The sequence below is a fragment of the Chaetodon trifascialis genome, chromosome 4, assembly GCF_039877785.1.
Source record: "Chaetodon trifascialis isolate fChaTrf1 chromosome 4, fChaTrf1.hap1, whole genome shotgun sequence".
NCBI lineage: Eukaryota > Metazoa > Chordata > Actinopteri > Chaetodontiformes > Chaetodontidae > Chaetodon > Chaetodon trifascialis.
This window is the reverse complement of record NC_092059.1, coordinates 24441599-24465259: the sequence shown is the minus strand read 5'-3', so window position 1 is coordinate 24465259 and position 23661 is coordinate 24441599. Positions and strand designations below refer to the sequence as shown.

General features: G+C 43.0%; 3 protein-coding genes across 5 annotated transcripts; 2 read left to right on the top strand and 1 right to left on the bottom strand.

Annotated features, from left to right (window-relative positions):
- Positions 1 to 5807: 5807 nt before the first annotated feature.
- LOC139330030 (leukocyte elastase inhibitor-like) lies at positions 5808 to 9876 on the top strand. Its single transcript, XM_070960757.1, has 7 exons — positions 5808 to 6033; positions 6718 to 6906; positions 8054 to 8191; positions 8278 to 8395; positions 8520 to 8662; positions 8814 to 8981; positions 9236 to 9876. Exons 1-7 carry the CDS (start codon positions 5863 to 5865, stop codon positions 9641 to 9643), a joined length of 1335 nt encoding a protein of 444 aa, XP_070816858.1. The 5' UTR covers positions 5808 to 5862; the 3' UTR covers positions 9644 to 9876.
- Positions 9877 to 13062: 3186 nt separating this feature from the next.
- LOC139330091 (GDP-L-fucose synthase-like) lies at positions 13063 to 18151 on the top strand. Of its 2 annotated transcripts, none has more exons than XM_070960822.1 (10): positions 13063 to 13107; positions 14699 to 14856; positions 14945 to 15059; positions 15189 to 15317; positions 15402 to 15475; positions 15559 to 15692; positions 16050 to 16181; positions 16264 to 16343; positions 17176 to 17275; positions 17591 to 18151. In XM_070960822.1, the coding sequence occupies exons 2-10, from the start codon at positions 14699 to 14701 to the stop codon at positions 17644 to 17646; spliced, it is 978 nt and encodes a 325-aa protein (XP_070816923.1). In that variant the 5' UTR covers positions 13063 to 13107; the 3' UTR covers positions 17647 to 18151. The 2 variants fall into 2 exon arrangements, with proteins under 2 accessions (XP_070816923.1, XP_070816924.1); XM_070960823.1 differs by having other exon boundaries at positions 13084 to 13378.
- A 110-nt stretch (positions 18152 to 18261) lies between these two features.
- bmb (brambleberry) lies at positions 18262 to 23562 on the bottom strand. 2 transcript variants are annotated; one of them, XM_070961223.1, is made up of 13 exons: positions 23507 to 23562; positions 22077 to 22336; positions 21776 to 21904; positions 21501 to 21686; positions 21177 to 21399; positions 20577 to 20693; positions 20292 to 20471; positions 19989 to 20195; positions 19746 to 19896; positions 19198 to 19259; positions 18946 to 19073; positions 18720 to 18841; positions 18262 to 18578 (listed from the first exon to the last, which is right to left on the bottom strand). In XM_070961223.1, exons 2-13 carry the CDS (start codon positions 22332 to 22334, stop codon positions 18449 to 18451), a joined length of 1893 nt encoding a protein of 630 aa, XP_070817324.1. In that variant the 5' UTR covers positions 22335 to 22336; positions 23507 to 23562; the 3' UTR covers positions 18262 to 18448. The 2 variants fall into 2 exon arrangements, with proteins under 2 accessions (XP_070817324.1, XP_070817325.1); XM_070961224.1 differs by lacking the exons at positions 21776 to 21904; positions 23507 to 23562 and having other exon boundaries at positions 18396 to 18578; positions 22077 to 22242.
- Between the last annotated feature and the right edge of the window lie 99 nt (positions 23563 to 23661).

The following is a 23661-nucleotide window of genomic DNA, read 5'->3' as shown; positions in this document are numbered from 1 at the left end:
AGACGAGAAGACCGACCCCTCATATCTGTGCATGAAGTGTGGAGGTGGAGTCTGGACGAGGTTAGCCTCACTTAGCATAACAATTAGATGCAGGGACAGTCTGCCTGGCTATGTCCAAAGAGAAAACATAACACCTCTAACACTCGCTAATTTAAGCCACTCTTGATTGTTTAATGGGCATACAGACAGAAACATAAAAACCTGTCTGTCTGTTAAGATCTGTTAAAAAACTCCAAACTTAAACCTGCCATAACTGAATTCATTGGCCACTTGGAGGCAGCAAAAACAAGTCGTGAACACAAGCAGTTGCTCATTTATACATCTAGCAGATGATTCAGTTTTCAGTATTCAGTCTTGGCTCAGTACTTAGTCTAAGCTTAACTTTTTGCTCTCTACCAACTCCTGGGGGATATATCTGGTTATTTAGCTGCTAAATGCAAAACTATATTCACCAGCTTGCCTCTAATTGTGTCTGTCTGCTGTTTGCTGCTGAGCATGTAATGTCCATTCTCACTGAAATCAGTTGAAAATGACACTACGAAGAGCAGAGAGAGTGAACCTAAACAGCAAAGTTGTGTGCTGGAAAGCTGAATAATGAACTGAAACTGACTATTGGCCCTGTAAAGCCGAGGGGAGCTGCAGACTCAGGTGATGATTCTCTGTAGGTTCATCACTATAAGAGACCTCTTTCACATTGTCACATTATTCTCATATTACCATTTGAAGCATTGTTATGTGAAAGATACTGATTATAGCCGCTTATTGCACAGATGGAGGTTGATAATGATCTTCTCACTCTCACAAAAAGAGCAAATGAACACCTTTCCCAAAATGCTGAACAGCTCCTTTCATTTAGCTTTAAAAGGCAAAGTAAGGCCAGAGTAAGTCACCGGTCAAACTCTGTGACCTCTGGCTTTGTCCAAGAACCCTGACCACTGAGGACAGCTCAAGGCTGGGATCAAGTTATATCTGATGTGCCATAAAGTCATGTGCAGTACAGGTAAGCTGTTAGACCATGGCTTTGCACTGACAACCAACATTGTTGTGGAACAAACAACACATCGCATCTGTTTCCTGCCTCTCCCCTTTTTCCACAACGGCACCTTATTCAGACTTGTGTTTTCCCAGCTGAGGCCTCCTGGGTCGCGTCAGCCACAGCCCAGCGAGCAGGCTTTAGGGGATACAGGCCTTTATTTGTTTTGTAATAGTGAGCCATGGCATCCCTGACAGTTTCAAACTGTTTCACTATGGGTCTGAAGCATTAGAGTGTCCTTCATGTGGCTGCTGAAAGACAAAGGTAAAGTAAGTTAAACAATGTGAAATAGCCCCTCACACACACACACACACACACACACACACACACACACACACACACACACACACACACACACACACCTCGCCTCTGTCCCCTGCTGCTGTTGGCAAGCTGCTACGCTTTCATCTCACACTCGTAAATGAGTCAGAGCAACAATGATGAGATTTATGAGAGGTCAGATACTCTGCCAACAAGCCTCTCTTCCTGTCAGGTGTAACATATTGAACATATTGAACAGAGAAGTGCACCTCCATGGAAATCGAGGTCAGCTAAAGGCACAGTCTGTAAATCTAGAATCCAATATTAGAACCAGTTATCACTCTCAGACTGATGTTATTTGATACAAAGAGTAAGACCAGACAACACTGACATCTTTAGATTTTTTCTGGTTCTGTTTTGTGACAGGTGATTTTTTTTGTCCACTTGGAGGCGACAGAAACAAATTGTGATGCAGCGTTGGCACATCATCACCTAAAATTGATTTGATAAACAACGCTTATTGCTTAGCATTCACTCATGCTTCTGACCACTTGATGTGCTTCTGACCACTGTCTGTCATCTCTACCAACTCCTGGGGGAAATGTCTGGCTATTTAGCTGTTAAAGTCCAACTGAAATCATTCTCAGTCCCTTTTTGTACTCCAAAAAAAAAAAAAAAAAGTTTTGATATGAATAAATAAAGTTAGTAAAGTATTATTCATAGGAAAAAACAGGAATGTGGGGAAACATCAGAAATGCTCCTTTCCATCTCAGCCAGCAGGAGGGTCATACTGGTGTCTGTGTATGATTGACAGCAGCTGGCAGGCTGCTAAAGTGCTGCTGTTACACCGCTGAGAGCAGCTGAGCAGCTTATTAGCTATCAAGCTGATGCTAACAGTGCATCTCTCCCCAGAAAGCAGGAAAACCACTGTGGGGTGCTGCTCCAGGTCTGTGGCTATTGTATTGTGTAACGGGCTGCTGTCTAGCTCAGCGTGACTGTGTGCTCTGCCTATTATACAACATGGATGTTAGTGCAAGATTTGATTGGGTGCATCAAAATAAAGTGTCCTCCTTAGATGAATACCCAACAACACAATAATGAGACATGTATATGTGTCGAAGCTATGCTCTGTTTCCACACATGAATGACATGGCTGATGAGTACATGAACACATCAGAGCCTTGTGATGACAGACCATGTTGGCAGGACAGAAAGATGCTACTGCTAATGGGAATGCCAATGTCACCTGCAAGATGAGAACACTTCAGAGAGGAACTGACTACTGAGGCTGACACGTGAGTTTCCCACTCACTCAAATTGGTGCTCAGAGGACAAGGAGGACAAGCTGTTAAGAGGACAAGCTGGGGACGATTGTGGTGGAGGCCCAAAAAAAAGGCTAACAAATCACAAGTGCCAAGATGATGTAGGGCTGATGCAAACATGATTTGCATAAGTGAAAACTAAGATACATTTACAGCAGAATATAAAGATACCATCATTTCGAACATTAAAATAAAAGCGTGGCAAAGAACAACATATGAATGATCATTTCATATGTTGATCCATCCATCCATCCATCCATCCATCCATCCATCCATCCATCCATCCATCCATCCATCCATTTTCTATGCCGCTTATCCCTTTTGGGGTCGCAGAGGGGCCGGAGCCTATCTCGGCTGTCAATGGGCGGGAGGCGGGGTACACCCTGGACTGGTTGCCAGCCAATCGCAGGGCACATACACACAACCGTTCACACTCACACTTACACCTAGGGGTGGTTTAGAGTCACCAGTCAACCTAATGAGCATGTTTTTTGTCTGTGGGAGGAAGCCGGAGTACCCGGAGAGAACCCACATATGCACGGGAAGAACATGCAAACTTCACACAGAAAGGCCTGACCTGGGAATTGAACCGGCGACCTTCTTGCTGTGAGGCATGCGCACTACCTGCTGCGCCACCGTGCAGCCCATCATTTACTGATTGATAACTGATTAATGTGCTTTTTTGATTATATCAATATATAATACATATATAAATATAAAGTTGTTGTGTACATTTGTTCCAATTATATCCAAAGAAAAAAAAATCATCACTTCACCTGTCATTTTTACATCTTTGCTCAAGCTCCAAATACAGACCAAATATTGATTCAACACTGATGCATGTTTTCTTAAACAAAAAGAGGTGAAACACATTTTCATTTTGCAGAGTAAGGTCTGGGGAAATATACTGGTATTGGTACTGAAACTCATGTCTCACACTGATACATGACACAGGTGTAAAGACAGGTGTAAAGAAGAAAGAGGGAAGGAGGACTTCTATAGTGGGACAGTCTATAGGACGGTGGTTATGTAACAGCGAGGACTGAGTCCAAGGGTTGACATGAATGTGAAATGTTTATCATGTGTGTGGCTACCAAGGCTATACTTAAAGTCTCCATGACGGGTGGAGACAAGATATAATCTCTACACAGTAAATCATGCAGACACACCTTTCTACTCATGAAAAGATTCAAAAGAGCAACCTCTGTGTTCTCCGCTGAGGCCAGTTAAATTTACACTACAAGACCATGAAGTTTTTATGGTAGGAAAAGTTTATTCTTTGTCTGAAATCTAATTTTAAATGACAGATAAAATTCCACTTTAAGCCAAAGTGAGAGGAAACACCTGCTACTGTATATACGAAGTGTAGTGAGTCTAGGGTTAAATGAGAAATCTACAAAACCAGAAACCTGAGAAATATTAGAGTAATGTGATCAGAACTTCCTGAATGATTCCTGATTTTGTTTCGGATTTTGAAGTGATGTTAACCTGTTTCTATTTCTGTGATCTGGGTACATTTGTTTATCTCTTAAGGATTTCCATTAAAAGTGACAAAGTAAAATGCCTGCAGGTTGACTTTCACTTCACTCAGTGTTTTAAGAAGATGCTCTGTGTATTTTTAGTCAGGCAGATATGAAAATGTAGTATGTTTGTGAAACCTGAAGATCCCAAAGTAAGCTTCACTTTGTTCATGTTTTCTCAAGCTGCCTCCATCCTGAACTCTGAAACCACTGAGACTCTACTGATATCTTCTCCTGACTTTTCCGTCTTTTTCTGCTCCAAAAAGACAGAATTGTGTTACTATTGTGTTACTTCAATTAAGAATGAAACATCATGTTGCAAAAGTTGTGGCTATAACATCTGGGCAGTGGTGGAAGAAGAAGTGGGATCTCTTGAGGTATCAGATCAACACTTTAGAAATAACCCAAAGTAAAAGTCCTGCATGCAAAATTTGACTTGAGTAGAAATAGAAATCTGTTAGCAGCAAAATGCATTTAAAGCCTCAAAAGTAAAGTATTAGATCATCATGCAGAATGCCCCATTTCAGAGTCATATACAGTAGTATTAGTGGGTTTAATTACTGATGCATTAATGTGTAAGCATCAGTTTAAAGTTGCAGCCGGTAAAAGCGGAGCTAATTTTAACTTTATTTACTTTGAGGTACCTTAATGCATCAGAATTTATTTCTTTTATATTTTGCATTAATATTCTGAATCCTTTCTGAAAAGTCCAATGTTTCCATCTGAAATGTAGTGAAGTAGCATAAAATGGAAATCCTCAATTACAGCAGCAATTAAGTACCTCCAAACAACATGACATGAGTAAACATCTAATCTAATTACATTCCACCTAGGTTTACATATTTTATTTTATTTTTCATCCTAACCCCATTTTTATTATTACTTTAATGTAACAGCACATCAAGGACATGTGCTCAGTGATATTCCTGGAAATGTACAGGTTTAATGACATAAGAGGCTTTTATACTACAAGATTACACATATATGACACATGGCAGATTTTTTAAAGCTGATTCTGATGTTTAAATACAACACGATTCCAAAAAGTATCTGTTATTCTGAATTTGATGCAGCAACACGTTTCAAACAAGTTGGGAGCACAGGAGCAATTAAAGACTGGGAAAGATGTGGAATGCTCCAAAAACACCTGTTTGGATCATTCCACAGGTAAACAGCTTCATTGGTAACAGGTGATAGTATCATGATTGGGTATGAAAGGGACATCCTGGAAAGGCTCAGTCATTCACAAGCAAGGATGGAGAGAGGTTCACCACTTTGTGAACACATGAACATTCAGACCAGGACGGAGGTTTGATTAACAGAAAATATAACTGAACTTAAATGAACGAGCGTCTGTCATTTTTAAACATTTCTATAGACTTTGTTCTGTGTCTAGACAGACATGACTGAGATGGGTGGGGTTCTGCTTGGGGGGGGGGGGGGGGGGGGGTTGGACTCATGGCCTGACCACATACTTTAAAATCCAGTCTCAGGCCCTGCGTCCATCCATGTGAACTCACCAAGCAGCAAAAATGATCCTTTAATGGTTTGTTTTAAAGGCTATTCGGCGCAGGATCATGCTGAATGTTCTGTAAACCCAGGCCTGCGTGGCTTGGCTTGTTTCCCCAGTATAAAGGCATGAATTTGTCACCAGTCAGTGACTTATCGCCCAGTCACGCGTCCCACCCACAGCCTGCTGTTACAGCCGCACTTTGTCTCCGTATAAATGAGTAGAGGTGGGCTTGCTGCGCGGTTTCGTGTCATCACCGACCCGGGACTTTGCGGTTTCCCTGTTCCGCGGGGATTTTTGTGGACTGCTGCCTGTCTCTGCATCTTACTTTCACTCTTTCACACGCGGAGTGTGGTCGAGCTTCAGCTGTTGCAGGAGGACGATCAGGTAAACACACTGAAAGGCCTGTGGTACAGCACCTGCACCGCGTCATGTTCTCTCAGCGCGCTGTTTACAGCAGGACGTGTCCGGGTTTATTTCCGGGTATGTGAACGCAGCTTTACCCGCTAGAGATAAACGTGGAAAGGCGACTTTGACGCGGCCATTGCGTATAAATGCGTTCAAAAACAAAAACCTTAATCTTCTTTTTGTCTGTTCAGACAGCACCCGACATAAACTCACTACATCTGCTGAATTTCACGGTCTTTTCTTTGTGCGTAAACCTTGATGGATGTACCATCACACATGAGCCCCGAGGTGACCACAGCGCCAACTGGATGTGCAAAGAGATCATAAAAATGATCAGAGGACAAAAAGTCTCATTGCAAGCTGATGAGGCTTGGAATGTTTTTTTATAGGTACATTAACAAAAGTGGAAATGTTTTGGCATTTTGCCTTTATATGGCAGTTCATAGTTAGAAAACAGGTGGAGGTATAGAGCCAAGGACATGACATACAACCGAGGTGAAGAGGGGTTTTAGAAGTTGTGTATATCAGGAGAAAATGTATTTAGGTTACCGTCAATGATGAAATACAGTTGAGGTGCATTTCTGTTAATGCTGAAAACTGTCTGAAGTGTATTTTGCAATAAGGAATGATAGAACCATGTGAAATGGCCTTTGCTCGTTGCAGGAAAACCCTACATCATCAGTCATGGCCGCCATCAGCAGCTCAAACACAAGGTTTGCCTTGGAGCTGCTCCGCACTCTGAGCCAAGCAAACCCCACCGGGAACATCTTTGTCTCTCCACTGAGCATCAGCTCAGCGCTGGCTATGGTTTACCTGGGCGCTAAAGGAGACACTGCTGCTCAGATGGCACAGGTCAGCACACGGCACCTCCTGCATCACCTGACGTCACCATGACTTGTAGCAGTTATAAAAAGCAGCATTATGAAATGCAGTCATCCCGGCCTGTTTCCATAAAACGTGGTATGAGTTCTGAGGTTCAGGCTATAGGCATAGACTGAAAGGTGTGTCTTCAGGCAGGTGAAGTCTAATGCCACCTGTACTTTGATCTTAATAAATGCCTCTGAAACAATGAATGTTTGCTTAAAAGTAGAAGGTCGTACAAACTGGGTTGCAGTGACAGTTCATGAAACCCGTTTTGCTTCTGAAAGGCTGCAGTAAATCCTCAGAAACATAGAAATACACTATATGTTCAGAACCTGGATAGATGAACATTACACCCACGTGTCAAGTCATTCCAAAATAATGGCCGTTAATCTTCTGCTGTAACAGCCTCCACTCCCCCAGGACTTTCCACCAGACTTTAAAAACCTGGCTGCAGGGATTTGGTTCTATTCCGCCACAAGAGCAACACTGATACAGGCCTGGCGTGCAGATGGCCCTCCAGTTTATGACAAAGGTGTTGGATGAGGTTTGTGCATGGGGCCACCAATAGGAAAGAGCCTTTCACAAACTGTTGACACAAAGTTGGAAGAACACTATTATCTAAAATATAATTGTGCTGTATGCTCCAGCAGTAAGATTGCCCTTAATTGGAACTAAGGGGCCCAGTTCAAACTAGAAGTAGAACAGCTCTAGACCCATAGTACACATGCCTGTCCACATACATTTGGCCTATCTGTATAGTATGTAGAGCAGCCACAAAAATCAACAACAACACACAGCTAAACATTACAACTACAGGCAACCAAAAGCCACACAGGATATCTAACATAAAACACAGGATATCTAACATAAAGCAGACAAATATAAACTCATTTCCAGTAGAGAAACCCAGGAAAGCAACATGATATTACCTGCAAATTTAATTTACAGGCTTGACAGACAATGAGCATTCAGTTAAAGGTTCATTTTAAATATCATGCTGCCACTGTCCAATAAACAGATTTTCATTTCTAACAGGAGTATACTTCCTCCTGTGTTGCTTTCAGCTTCACTTTCACTCTGTAACTCAGCTGTTTTGATCCCAGAATAAAGTGTGTTGTTCCAAACTTTCACACAGGCCCTGTCGTTCAGCTGCGGTGAAGACATCCATGCAGACTTTGAGACGCTGAACGCTGACATCAACTCACCCTCTGCATCATACATCCTGAAACTAGCCAACCGGCTTTACGGAGAAAATACGGCCAACTTCCTGCCGGTTTGTTGTGAATTCTACTGATCACAGAGGACACAGATATTTACTTTATATGGCTGAAATGATAAGATGGTATCTGCTCTCTGCAGCAATTCCTGGAAGCCACGCAGAAGTACTACCAGGCAGACCTGAAGGCTGTTGATTTCATCGGGGCTCCAGAGGCGTGCAGAGGGGAAATCAACAGCTGGGTCGAGCAGCAGACAGAAAGTGAGAATTTACAGCTTATTGGACACAAAATCACCCCACACCAACTTTCAAAGGAATCGTTCAATAGCATCCTCCTCTGTGAATCAGTGGTCAGCGGCTGCTTTGTCTATGTATTTCCTGTCAGATAAGATTAAAGACCTTCTGAAGCCAGGAACAGTCAGTTCTATGACGAGACTGGCTCTGGTTAACGCCATCTACTTCAAGGGAAACTGGATGAACCGCTTTAATGAGGAAAACACCAAAGAGATGCCTTTTAAAGTCAACCAGGTGAAAACTAAGTTGAAGTTTCCAAATATAGAGACATAAAGTTTGAATAGAAGAAACAGCAGAACTCAGCCAGATGTACATCTTCAAACACCAAATGCAGACTTTGTGACGTGATGTGATCACCTTCATCTCTGTGTTTCTTGTGTGTCAGAATGAGAACAAGCCAGTCCAGATGATGTACCAGATGAGGAAGCTGCCCTACAACTACATTCCTGAGCTCGGTCTGCAGATCCTGGAGCTGCCGTACGTGGATGAGGAGCTCAGCATGTTCATCCTGCTGCCCGAGGAGTCCGCAGACGGCTCGGACCCTCTGCTGAAGGTACAAAACCTGTGCTGCCACCAAGTGGCCAAAAATAATACATTAATGCAGCTTGAAGACGTAATAGAAGCTATCTATTCTGTGATGGCTGTAACTGTCACTCATGCTGTAGGTGCTTTTGATTTGTCTATTTTTTTTTACTCAAGTCCCTCTTGTAAAAGAGATCTTGATCTCAAAGAGACCACCTGATGCTTACAACCTCTGAATATAAACATGAGCTGAAATGCAGTACAGAGTGATGTGTTTTGTTCTAGCTGGAGAATGAGCTCACACAGGAGAAGCTGGACGAATGGACCAACAGGGAGAACATGGACGTCCACTCAGAAATCTTCGTTCACCTGCCCAAGTTCAAGCTGGAGGAAGACTACGAGCTGAACGAGCCTCTGGTCAAACTGGGCATGATAGATGTGTTCTGCGGGGCGAAGGCCAATTTGTCTGGCATGAACGGTGACACGGGACTCTTCCTGTCTACAGTGGCCCACAAAGCCTTTGTGGAGGTGAACGAGGAGGGGACGGAGGCGGCCGCAGCCACAGCAGGCATGATAGCATTCTGTATGCTGAGGGAGGAACACTTCACAGCAGACCACCCTTTCCTCTTCTTCATCAGGCACAATAAGACCAAGTCCATCCTCTTTCTCGGCAGGTTCTCGTCTCCTCAGTAGACAGAGCCAGCAGGGGAAGATGCTGGGCCGATTCAAATAAAAAAATATGCAAAATCCTTGAAATGAAGACTTTATTTTCTGTGATGTTTTGCTCTTCGAATAACTGCATTGTTGTCTGCCTATGCACTGAAATAGAGCTACTGTAGCTATTCATACAATAAATCAACTAGTTTGAGTGTTTTTGGCTGAATTAATGGATTATAGTGCTGAAATAAACACACGTGATCAGTCTGTACTGTAAGTGAAAAAGAACGCAATAGGTTTTTAGGTTTTAAGATGATTACTTTGGGGTTGCACGGTGGCATAGCAAGTAGTGTGTGTGCCTCACAGCAAGGAGGTCGCAGGTTCGATTCCCGGGTTGGGCCTTTCTGTGTGAAGTTTGCATGTTCTTCCCGTGCATGCGTGGGTTCTCTCCGGGTACTCTGGCTTCCTCCCACAGAACATTAAGATTAGGTTAATTGGTGACTCTAAATTGCTCCTAGCTGTGAGTGTGAATGGTTGTTTGTCTTGTGTGTTGCCCTGTGATCGACTGGCAACCGGTCCAGGGTGTACCCCGCCTCCTGCCCGTTGGCAGCTGGGATACCGTGACCCAGAAAGGGATAAGCGGAATAGAAAATGGATGGATGGAAGATGATTACATTGTTAAAATGGAAAAAAAGAGTTTCAGAAGGACTGCTTCTTCTGTGTCTTAACCAGAGGAGCTAGGACAGTTCCTTGAAAAGCAGGTTCTTGCGAAACGCATTACAATAGAAACAAAATTCCATTCATTACAGGTGTACTGAAGTGGCAACAAAAATCGCAGACAAGTTTCATAAGCATAAGCAGTCAAGTCTAGTATGTGTTCCTGCTTTGATGATAAATATACAGGCTTTTTGGACACAATCTAGCAATTTCTTAGTTTGTTACTCCATTTACAATAATTTGGTGGACGGTATTGCACAGCTCTACCAAACTTTGAAACCTGAAATTCAAACACTGAACAGAAACTAGCACAGATAAAGGACTGAGGCAGCATTCCAGCCAAAACAAATGAAAAGTCAGCTGCAAAGGAAGCACATACTCTGGATTCTTCTGTATTTGTCATTACTTCGCTGACCTGTGAGATCTACTCAGGATTGGTGAGAAGTGAAAACACAAGCCTCTGTGGCTGTACTTAGAATATTTGTTTCTGAGTGACAACAAAATAAAGAGTACCTACAGCAATAATGCAAATATTGCTCCACCCTGACCAGAAGCGGTTTAAAAGTACATTTTAGATTTGGATTCATGGGCCAACAATGACAAATTTAAAAACAAGATCTGCATCCTTCAAGCAGAAAATAATTATTAGCCATATTTTTCAAACTAGTTCTCGTGAGATAAATGCCTCCAGAGTTCTGCGGTAGAGGATAACATAAACATACATCTGCTGTAGCATTATAGCTCGAAGCATGGACAGTTTGAAAGGAGATTTAAAAAACTATAAAAATCAAAAATAGATAGCATGAATGGCTAGAGACTGGTGGCTCATACTCCAGTCATCATGAAATGTTTTAAACAGCTGGTTCTGGCCCACATAAAGTTTACTCTTGACATCAGTGTAGACCCTCACCAGTATGCATATCGGAAGAATCGGTCTGTGTCTGATGCAGTGTCAGCTGTTGTCCACTCTGCTCTCACCCACCTGGAGAGCAGAAACTCTTACGTCAGACTGCTCTTCCTGGACTTTAAGCTCTGCCTTCACCACCATCATTACACTGATTTTAGTCAGTAAACTGCTGATGTTGGGATTAAATCCATCTCTTTGTAACTGGGTCCTGGACTTTTTGACTAACAGGCCACAGTCTGTCAAGCTCCATGACATGTCATCCTCCACCATCACACTGAACACCGGCTCCCCACAGGGCTGTGTCCGACTCCTCAGCCCCCTCCTGTACACACTTTACACATATGAGTGCTCTGCAAGGTTATCCAAGAAATCATATTGTGAAATTTGCAGATGACACAGCCGTAGTTGGACTGATCTCCAAGAATGATGAGTCGATATACAGGCAGGAAGTAGAAGATCTTATGGAATGGTGCAGAGCTAACAATCTCTGCATAACTGTGGGGAAGACTAAAGAAATGGTGGTGGACTTCAGAAGGAGAGGCCACACTCCCCCTCCCCTCTTTATTTGAGGTACAGCTGTGGAGATAGTGTCCACACTAAATATCTGGGCCAATAGAAGGCGTTGCAGAGAGTGGTGAGATCTGCTCAGAAGATATCAATCAGCAGCTCCCCTTCCCTGCAGGAGCAGAGCATCCTCCATCATGATGGACCCCACCAATCCTGCTCACAAACTGTTCACCCCCCTCCCATCAGGCAGAAGGCTGTGCAGCCTCAGAGCAGCTTCTTCCCAGAGGCTGTTAGGCTTTTGAACTCTTAACTTACTCTGTGACTCTTTTTTATTACTTATTTATGTTTATTATTGGGCTGCACGGTGGCGCAGCAGGTAGTGCGCGTGCCTCACAGCAAGAAGGTTGCCGGTTCGATCCCCGGGTCAGGCGGGGCCTTTCTGTGTGAAGTTTGCATGTTCTTCCCGTGCATGCGTGGGTTCTCTCCGGGTACTCCGGCTTCCTCCCACAGACCAAAAACATGCTCATTAGGTTAATTGATGACTCTAAAAAATTGTCCGTAGGTGTGAGTGTGAATGTTTGTCTGTCTTTGCATGTGGCCCTGCAATCGGCTGGCGACCGGTTCAGGGTGTACCCCGCCTCTCGCCCATTGTAGCTGGGATAGGCTCCAGCCCCCCGCAACCCCGAAAGGGATAGGCGGTATAGATAATGGATGGATGTTTATTATTTATTTGTGAATATATTTATTATTGTGTTTTTAATATTTTATTATTGTGTTTGCTGCTGGTCCTGAGAGACAAATTTTGTTCCTTCATGTCAAACATGTTGAAATGACAATTAAAGAATCTTGAACATCGATAACGATTTGATAAAGCATTAAATGTGTTGTTTTTGTGCTTTTCTGTTACAGACAGTTTAGAGATACATAAACTTTCACATCAATTATTACACCAATATGATATTTCCCTGATAGAGAAATAAGGTTTATACTCTCAACAATTGTTTTATTGGTATGAGCGGAGCCCAACATAAAATTGTATTTATTAACCAATCCGAAAGTCGTTAAGCAGGGACGTTCTCGGCTTCCGTAGGATGGTGTATTTGTATATAAAAGTAAAAGTTAGAAATTGTATCAAAAGACTGTGAGAAAAAAAATATTATTGAATGAAACTCTAGATTAAGATGCAGCTCTTTTATCTTTCCACTTACATAATATTCAGACACTTCTGGGTGTCTAATTGAGCTATGAGAAGTGCCCCAGCTGTTTGTCAAAAGTACTTTATTTTGAAGGTTGATACCGGAAGCCGAGTTTTTCTGTCTATCTTGACACCGGCTCCTTTCCTTCTGTCTGAGCAGTTCACAGCTGAAGGGTGAGAAATAACTACTTTACATATTTGTTTAGCTCAGATATAACGTTTCTTTATTGCACTAGCGCGACACTGGTCGAAAAAGGAAACTCTGGTATTTAACTCACACGCGACATATTTGCCACGTTCATCATTAGAGTATCTGCCTGTTTGAATACAACACTCGCGGAAATGAACGGATGTGACAGCGGTTACCTGCTAGCTAACATCAACTTTTGCTAATTACGTTAGCTTGCGTGACTGGCTTTGCGCGTCACAGCACACCTGGTCACAGGTAGGTAACAACACACAGGTTGGCCTTTTGATACCCTCATAATAAATTACCCGAAAATAGAGGTAAGATAACTACAATAGCTACGGGAAGTTAGAGAGTTTTTGTTGAGTTTTAAATTGATATAGTTTACTGTCCAAGGCTCGTGTCACATGCTCCTTTTGTTTTTACTTGGTGAGAAAATGTCACGGGCTTGTAAAAACATATATTCATCGAACAGAAGTGGTGAATGACGTGGCATTTACCTCAGCACTGTAAACACCTGAGTAGAGCTGCTACACACCCACCTGTAGACGTTAGGCTTTGGCATGAGAATACACAAAAGGCTGCTTTGAGATGGGCTGCGGCTTGGCTGGGCTCGAAAGTAAACCAGAGTAGCCGATTACAGTTGGGGGATCTATGAGAAAGAGTGCCTGAAGCCGAATAGCTGCTGTTGGTGAGCGTTTCTCATGGTGTGATCAGAATTCTTCAGCAGGCACTGCAAGCTATATGGTGTCATGAACGTCTACGTAATTATATGCCGTAATTGTCGTGCAAACAGCAATTACAATTCCCAGGCATTTGCAATTATTGATGGTAATGATTTGGTTTAAGGGTTTATGATATATAGATATATAATATAGTTAGAGATGACACCTCACTATAAATGACTGACTCACGTGTCCGTTCATTTGAAAACAAATCAGTGCAGGGTTGATGATGTAAAAGGCATAATCACTTATTTTTTTCAAAACGTTGTAATCCGTGAGTTTCAGTAAGTTTGCATTGTAGTAGAATCCACAAAATGTGTTAAATTGTCAATGTCAGAAATGTACTCATTGAATACATTTGCTACTACTGAAATTCATGTAGATAATCAGTGTGGGATTATGCTGAAAAATAACAATTTAAGTGTCATCATTTAATTGTGAGTAGTGGCATAAAAGTTTTGCACAACCAATTGGAGAGCTCAACTCGTTCTATTGGCAAGTAGTTTCCCATCGAGCATTTTGCTTCAGCAGCTCGTGAGAAACAGCAGTGGCCCCTGGCTTTCCCAACTGTGCCTGTCTTTGTCCTTGTCAAAGTCTCACACTTTCGAGCATCCAGAGCAAATCTAACAAAACCATTAACCATCATGCAATGCACCCGGCAACACGCGATCGAATTTGTGCAGGTCTGCTTCGGTTTGGCTCATCTCAAACAAGCCTGCTGTCAGGGGGCCTCAGTGCCTTTTGTCATCTGCTCCTTTTGTGTAATGCTATATCTTGTGTACACACTTGTGTCCTATTTTGTTTGTATTACTCTCATACCTCATGAAGTATCTTTGTGTCTTGCTTTCTCTAGATGAGCTGTCAGGGCGAGTGCACCATTCCAATGAGGGTGTTGGTGACAGGAGGATCCGGCTTGGTGGGAAGGGCCATACAGCATGTGGTCAAAGAGGAGGGGGGAGCCAAGGAGGGGGAGGAATGGATATTCCTCTCCTCCAAAGATGCCGACCTCACGTGAGATCATCTTCTTCTAGCTACTGCTTACAGTTCAGAGGCTGTCTCTGCCCTTTCCTTGTTCAGCGTTATTATGGCCTCTCCTCAGGAATATGGAGGAGACACGGGCGGCGTTTGAAAAACATCGGCCAACCCACGTCATTCACCTAGCTGCTATGGTTGGAGGGCTTTTCAAGAACATGAAGTACAACCTGGACTTCTGGGTATGAGGAAGATGCACTTCTGCTATCATTGCAAATAAATTAGCACAGATGTTTGACACAATTTATATATATTTATTTATATATTTTCAGATTTGTGTTTGTTGCTACTGATGTGTCTGTCTCTTCCAGAGAACCAATGTTTACATCAATGATAACGTGCTGCAGGCAGCACATGCGGTTGGCGTGGTCAAGGTTGTTTCCTGCCTGTCCACCTGCATCTTTCCTGATAAGACCACCTACCCTATCGACGAGACCATGGTAAAAGGACTCTGTCTGTGTGGTGTTGGCTGGCATGCATCAGTAAATTTGTGACTGACATCTAACTTTACTCCTTTGCACAAGATCCACAATGGTCCACCCCACGAGTCAAACTTTGGCTATGCTTATGCAAAGAGAATGATCGATGTTCATAACAGGTGGGAGCTCCGTTTTTTTTACGACACGTTTAGTAAATTCACATTATCGCATAAATAAGACTGACAAGCAGTATGTTTCACAGGGCATATTTCCAGCAGCATGGACGCTGCTATACAGCGGTGATTCCCACTAATGTGTTTGGTCCTCATGACAACTTCAGCATTGAGGATGGTCATGTGCTGCCCGGCCTCATACACAAAGCTTACATTGCTCAAAGTAAGTCACACTGTCTTAGATAAGCTAGTAGGGATGCGCAGGTCTAATTTTTCCATTTTCATAAACTTTTACACAATATGAACTATGTGTCAGTGTTTTGGATCAGTAATGAGACTATACCTCCACACAGATACTATACAAGTTTAGACTTTGATACATTCTTTTCTTATGTCTTATTATTTTGGCACAGAAAATGCATTAAATTGTATTGTTACCATTTACATAATGACTGTAACAGTACTTCCTGTGGAATGGTAAGATTAGTGATAGCACTGTTACTAATCTGTGCTCTGGACTAGCAGGAGAGAGTGGGGATAAAAGGAAGCATAAAAAACTTGTACTCATGTGTATGATTAGAGGAGGAGAAGCCCCTGGTGGTCTGGGGCTCCGGCGCTCCCAGAAGACAGTTCATTTACTCGCTGGACCTGGCTCGTCTCTTCCTGTGGGTCTTGAGAGAGTATCCAGAGGTCGAACCGATCATTCTCTCTGGTAAGTCCTCGTACACAACATTTCAGTAGTGGTAGCTGAATTGAGTGTGTGGTAATGCCTGTGTCATGTCCACTGGTTCCAGTTGGAGAGGAAGATGAAGTGTCCATCAAAGAAGCAGCAGAAGCAGTTGTGCAAGCGCTGGACTTTAAAGGAGAGGTGGTGGTATCCTTTTAAATGAACTGATGTCATCACAGCAGATTTTTACAGGTCTGCGACTCAGTAAGCCTGCTTCTTGAATCTGACTTCAGGCAAGCAAATGATCTCTCATTTGTTTGTGAAAGATGATCAGCAGTATAAAAGAGCATGCCGCTGGTTTTTGCTTGTTGCAACACAAAGCACAAATTACATATATTCAACCATTGCCCTGTTTGTACAGGACGAGTATTACCAGGGGACTTCTGGTAATTTGTAATAATTGCAGGGGTTCTCTATGATCTTAATCTCATGTGAATCTGCTGTGGCTGTAATTTGTAACCTGCCATATTTCACCAAACATGGAGGTCATGTGATATTAGACCCATGCTGATCACCAACTCAGTGATTTTCGTTTGTGGGTTTTTGTTTTATTTTTCAAGGTTTTTAGTTTTCTTGGCAGCTTTTTTCTGGCTGTTTCCCAGCCGAGAACTATGGAGACACATCGGGGGGTCATTTCTAAATCATGAGGATCCCTGGTAATAGACATCCTGTATAAATAGGGCTTTTATTGCTGATCAATGTCCAAAGCACGTGGTACATTTTTATAAATGGGCCTTAACAGGTTATTCTATCTCAGGCAATTGTCCATTGGTGTTTGGATAAGCAACGTTTGTTTGTTACTACATTACATAAATGACTGAAAAACCAGAAGTTTTTCTTTTTAAATGTTTTGCATTCTTAAACTACTTGGATAAAATACTACTGTGGTCCTTAAACCTCTGTAAATAAAATGGTGGTTTCAAAACATTTCTAATCATGTGGAGAGGTCCATGTAGTTTCCTTGACCTTTGACCTCCAGTTTGATACCAGTAAGTCAGACGGGCAGTTCAAAAAGACAGCCAGCAATGCAAAGCTGTGCCGCTACCTGCCAGACTTCAAATTCACACCATTCAAACAAGGTGGGTCTGACACTGTGTGTGTGTGTGTGTGTGTGTGTGTGTGTGTGTGTGTGTGTGTGTGTGTGTGTGTGTGTGTGTGTGTGTGTGTGTGTGTGTGTGTGTGTGTGGGTGTGGGTGTGGGTGTGTGTGTGTGTGTGTGTGTGTGTGTGTGTGTGTGTGGGTGTGGGTGTGGGTGTGTGTGTGTGCGCGTGTGTGCGTGTGTGCGTGTGCAGGAATACATGTTTAAAGGCCATCAGAGCAGCAGATGTTAAATACTGGATCAAAATTAGAATAATCATTTTTGATAACATCCACTTCCTGTCTTCTCACTTACAGCTTTAAAGGAAACCTGTGATTGGTTTGTTGCCAACAATGACTCAGCCCGGAAGTGAAGACTCTGCCAAACAGAGTCTGTCAATCCATGACTTCTGCTGGAAGACAGGGTGAATGTAGGAGGAGGTGATGGCAGAGGCGCAGAGGGCTGGAGGAAAAGACAGTTCGTCTACACAGGAACGTGGCCATCGCTGAATGACATCTGCATCATAAACAATCTATCATAATCATAGGCATCGTATTCCTACGACCCATTCGTTGAATTTCTTTCACTGTGGTGAGGTTAAACATTTGAAATGCTAATTGACTGATCATGGAATCCAGGTGCTGGCACAGTTTAATAATTTCATTAATTGTCTTATAAATCTTTTCTAGCACTTACCTATTTCATTAATAAATGACCTTTATTGTGTAAGGGTTTGGGATTTGGCAGTTTAAATGATTCACTTTATTTAATAAACAAAGATAGTGATGGTACATGTGAGTTCACTGGTGGCTTGGATGTTTTGTTTTTTTTACTCTGTATTGGCAGTGACGAAAATAAATGTTTTATACCTGAAATGTCTTAAAGTGTCTTCCCTTAATCTTTATGGTCTGTGTCACAGGCTGAGATTTCTGATATTTTTGAGGATTTTGTACATTTTCATATTTCACAGGAAGATATACACAGATTTATAGGTAAAGAAATAATTTATTTTAGAAACATGGCGATAAAAAGTTTTAAAAATCGGCAGGTGAATTGCTCATTTAGCAAACTCAATCTTTAAGCAAAGCAGGCAGAACACAACGACAATAACAGCTGACTTTTGTAGAGGAGGCCGTCTGTCAAAGAAGAATGAAACAAACAGGAAGTTGAGCATTTCAGGAGTGAACATAGGAGGCGTGCCCCCCTTCATGGACTCTGCAGTACTCCTGTCCCGGCACAGCTCTCTTCTTACAGGCCTTCCCCGTTTTTGTGATACCATTGCACAGCTGACGGCCTGAGAGAGAGCTGCACAGCAAAGATGGGAAAGAGGGAGCGGGGGTCAAAATGTCTACTGTGGAAAAGGGTCTAATCAAAGTGTGCTGAATGGCATGCTTGAGTTTTCATGTTCAAAGCACTTGGTGTGGTCACAAAGGCCAAAAACCTGACCTGTTGCTGATGAGTGATGGGGTTGGACTCGAACTTCGTGAGTTGTTCACCAAATGGTGTGAATCGTTCACTGCGTCAAAAACACCTCCCAGGTTTTTGGGGGGGATGTCATCAATCAGAGCCTTAAAAACAAAACCACAATCATTGTGGTAGCGCCTGTTAGTAATTCCCGACATACTGAAAGCACATCTGAATCTTTCATGTGATATTCCCTCGACTTGCTCACTGCTGAAAGAACTTGCTGCGGCACAAGCCTGGGAGTGGAGTGGTTCGGTGTGCCAGTCATCGGCATAAACCTCGACTCAGGCACTGGCTTCCTGTGAGGGGGAGACACTGCAGATATGCCAAAGTCACCTGTGTACAAAGACACAAGTGACGATCAAACTCAATCCTGTAAACTGTTGCTTTTCTTTCAGGGAAATCTGTCAAATATTTTACTCTTAAGGCACAGTTCATATACACAGTGTATGTTTCAAACCTGATATGAAGCTGTCTAGATTCAACAGGTCGTCTTGCTCAATGAAGCCATCCTTCTCATCTCTAAGGAAGCAAAAAGAATAAGGCCAATTACATCAAATACACCAGCTACAAAGAAATAAGAGCACGTATCTCCCACTTTGCTGTAAAACTGCTGAAACCTGTTCTAATAATGGCTTCAGTTCATCACCTGAAGATCAATATCAGCAGAAACAATGAGCTTGTGGTGACTACAGTGCTTCAAATATGGATGCTGCTGCTGCAAAGAAGCTACAAACTGTAAAACGTGGACGCTTCACACACATCTTCAACCCGACAGCACAGAAGATCTGAACAATCAGCACATTTTGAAGGACACCCGAGATTAGTGTCACCAATTCAGTATCTGAGCAAATGTGAAATAAGGTCACAATCCGCGCTTTGTTCCCGAGTTGTAGTGTTGAATAATGGACAGAAAAGAGCTTCTTGTGAACTGTATTGTTAACATAATTACACGTAGCAACAATACACTGTGGCATAGACAGTATATAATGAACTCTGCAGACCCACTTCTGCGGTGTAGAGGATGGTAGGGGTGTGTGGCGGGATGAAACTGGCTGCTTCTGTGGCTCCACAATGTCACACGGGGCCAGTGGCAGCGGAACGGCCGGCTCTCTTCTGATGTGGAAGCAGGCCCAACACTGATTCACAAACCAGTGACCTGCAGACAGACAAAAAAACAAACAAAAAACATTACAATACATACAAGAGAATATTGGAGACGCTGTGTTTGCTATGGAAGCAGCGTCGTACCCAGAGAGAGAGTGAGCAGCAGCAGGCTCAGGCCAGAGAGATCCAGCGCTGGCTGCTGGTTGATTTCGGCCGCTGCGTTAAGAGGCACAGTGAGCAGCAGCATGGCTCGAGTGAAAGCTGGACAACGCAGGAACGACAGCAGGACTGCACACAACACCAAGTAGCCTGCATGTGCCACACACGTCCACATGGCTGTCAGGCTCAAGCCTGGAATCACAAGAAGAAACACATCAATCGATCATTGTAGGAAATGTAATTTCTTCTGCAGCAGATAAGATGACAGCGCTGGACAAACACGGTCACCTGCCCAGCCTAGGTAGCCCTGGATCATGTGAAGCCTTTCGTCAATCCGGCTCTGCATCATATCAAGGTAGCGCAGCATGAATCCCAGGGTGCTGTTCATGCGCTCCAGTTTGGCCATCAGGTCTGTGTAGTACTGTGAGGTCTGGTCCTGGTACTGCAGAAACTCCAGCATGCTGTGGTCTGATCAGCCACAGGGAAAAGACCAGTCAAACACGGCACTGATCAGAATGACAGGTTTGATAGCTGTGTGATGAATTTCGATTTGTGACAACCTGCTTTGATTACCTATTTTTTGGTAGATGTCCTGAGCTTGGTGTCTCACATCTGCCAGGTCTTTAACAATCGCCTTGTGGCTGTCCTGCACCTCCGAGCCCTGGATCTGCAGATTATCGCTCACATTCTCTAAAGGAGGACAGATTAGAAATATCATTTCATATCAGATCATGTGACATTAGCTGGGTTTCCAATGAGAGATATTGAGATGAGCAGAGATAACACTGATTAGGGGTGATTAAGGAGGTTCTTAATGGTCTCCTCTGTAAGATACTGAAGCATCATCTCTGGTACCTAAGACATTTGATACCAGCTCATTTTCTCATGAATTTATGTATTGACTTAAACACATAACACATACACATCAAACACACATTCTATCATTATACTTTGATGCACATTATAATGTATAAATACATTTTCTGATTCTGAAGAAGATTGTGCTCTTTGTGTGCTTTCAAACACGCAAAGCTCAAATTCACGCACAAATTTTGGTATTCCAACACTTAAGACAAGCACAATTCAATCAGCCCTGTACTTGCTGAAAACAATACATAAGAGACACGAATAAACAAATGTATATTTTCCAGAGTGACATATGAAAGCTCTCACCCATTCTCTGTGTGATGCCCTGAATGAGCTGGGCTACCAGTTCCTGTCCAGAGGCGATGAGGGCTTTCTCCTGGCTCAGACGCTCCAGGTTGTCCCTCAGTGAACTCTCCATTTGCCCCTGGCCCTCAAACAGTTTCCCCTGTTGGGCCTGCAGAGCACTGTGACCGTCCAGCAGCTTGTCCAAAGACGCTGTGGTCAATTCCTTCAGCTCCAGCTGGCCCTCCTGTTACAAAGCACCACGATCGAAGCAAAATCCACCTGCATGTGATCTGATCCATTACTGCATACCATGCACGTGAAGATGAACAGACAAAGAAAATCTACCTTCAGGTCCTTCATTGCGTCTAGTTGGCTTGTGGCTGTGGAGATGAGAGCATTGACAGTGTGCTCAGCTCTGCGTCGGAAGAGCTGCTGGCGAGTGGCGTAGCACACAGAGCGCGCTCTGTTGCTCACTATGTGGTAGGCGTTCCATGTGTCTGAATCCATGTCTGCTGTACACTCCTTTATGGTCTGAAACATCAAACTGAGATTTAAAAAGAGCTCCCCAAAGACCAAACATACAAGTCTTTAAAAAAAAAATCCTTGATCATAACTTTTACCATTTCCTCTGTACACAGGTAGGTTTGGCGCCCCTCACTCTCTGCCTGGCAGTTAAACAGAATGACTCCAAGCTTGGCAAGCTGCTCCTCTGAGAGGCTTTCACAGCTCGCCTTCAGCCGGGAAACCACCTGCAACAAAACTGTGATGACGCTTTTCTACTATTTTATACACTAATCCATTAGTCCAAAGAGTACTTTTAGCTGCTGAGTTTTGATTTGACCCTGTTTGCATGGGTGGATTCTGAGAGAGAGAGAGAAGAAAGTGAGAAACTGGATTTCAAGGAGCAGAGGCTCAGTTTACCCTGTAATGACAGCTGTCTAACGGGCTGATCTCCATATGTTTTGCCTCAGCCAAAAACTTCTCATCGGCAGTAGCCATCTCAAACTGAGCATCCTTTGCCACGAGCGCTGGGACGACTGCCGTCGGTGGAGGTGCTGCTGTTGCTGGAGGTGCATCTGTCCTCCTCAGCCACTCAAACAGCCCGTTGACTGCAGGACACTGACAGGCCAGCAAGCCGATCAGCAGGAAACAAAGGTGGTGGATCAGGGGATGACCCATGTCTACAACAGAGGACAGATTCCATCATTTATGTAGTCCTGTTGATGGATTTAATTTTAGTTTCCTTTGGATTTTGCCATTTTGTATAATGTTAAATATTTCCGTTTTCTGTAAGCTATTTTTCTTGTAGTCGCAGTCTCATCCTATGCTGGGTGAGCTATTTTCTCTTTAAGTCCTCACATCAGCGTTTTCATTCACTGTTCGTCGTATTTTAAACAAATATCTGAAACCTCTTTTTACTCCCTTGAGAGAAATTACAGAGATTAAGTGGCATACAGCTCACAGGGACCTTATAGTATTTGTTCTAGTTATTGTATTTATTTGCCATTTCCCCATATAGTTACTTTGTGACTTTTCCAAAAAATATGTGATTGATCGTAAATGATCCACACATCTGACACATGTCTACAGTAAGTAAATACGCAAACATACCACCCTGATTATTTTCCCAGGAGAGTTGCCTCCATGTCCCTGACTTGGAGGATGTGTGGTGCATCTTCACATGTTTTGCCAATCACTGTCTAAAATCACAGCCTGCAGATTCATTTGTGAATTAGGCTGTAACTTGCAGGAGGAGGTGTAATATCCTGCATGTCGCCAGATGGCGACAACAGATCCGATATGTTTGAATGATTGTTTGAAAATGTAAAGATGCAGCATTCAAGATCTGGTTTATATGAATTTATGCTGTCTTGTAACATCAAGTGGGATGTGCAGCACTGTATGCATGACACAGTAATAAAGGCTTTCATTCATATGTTTGAATGAGGACCACACGGAGGCTTGCCCGGGCATGTCTGCTCTGCTGCACAAGAGCCCCAACAAAGTCCCTGCTGTCCACCACTAAAGCATCGTTTACGCACTATTAAAAGACTACTTTTTTTTCTTAATATAGATGCAAAAACTGCTTTAGAAGGAAACAGACAAATTAACATCTACCAGGAAGCTCTTTCAAATGCATCTTTTCTGTCTGTTGTAATCACCGGGAAGTGTCACCGATTCATTCCCCAGTGTGAAAAAGAAAAAGGAACATAAGGAAATCTAATTTAAATCTCAGACTTGAGAACACTCAAAACATTTTTTCTTGCAAAAATATATGTGAGTAAATTCAATTAACTTTTCTGCACGTCGAATTAAAATTCAAAACATAAACATATTTCTACATCGTGTACCTGTTGTTGAATTTTGCAGGACGGTCCTCGGCTCCCTCGCACAGCTGATTGGAATGACAGCTAATTTTTTTGTCCACCTCCTCTCCGCCCTATACCATCACGACGCAGCCAATAAAATTGCTCGAATTTTTTGGGGACGGACATGCGGTGTGCTC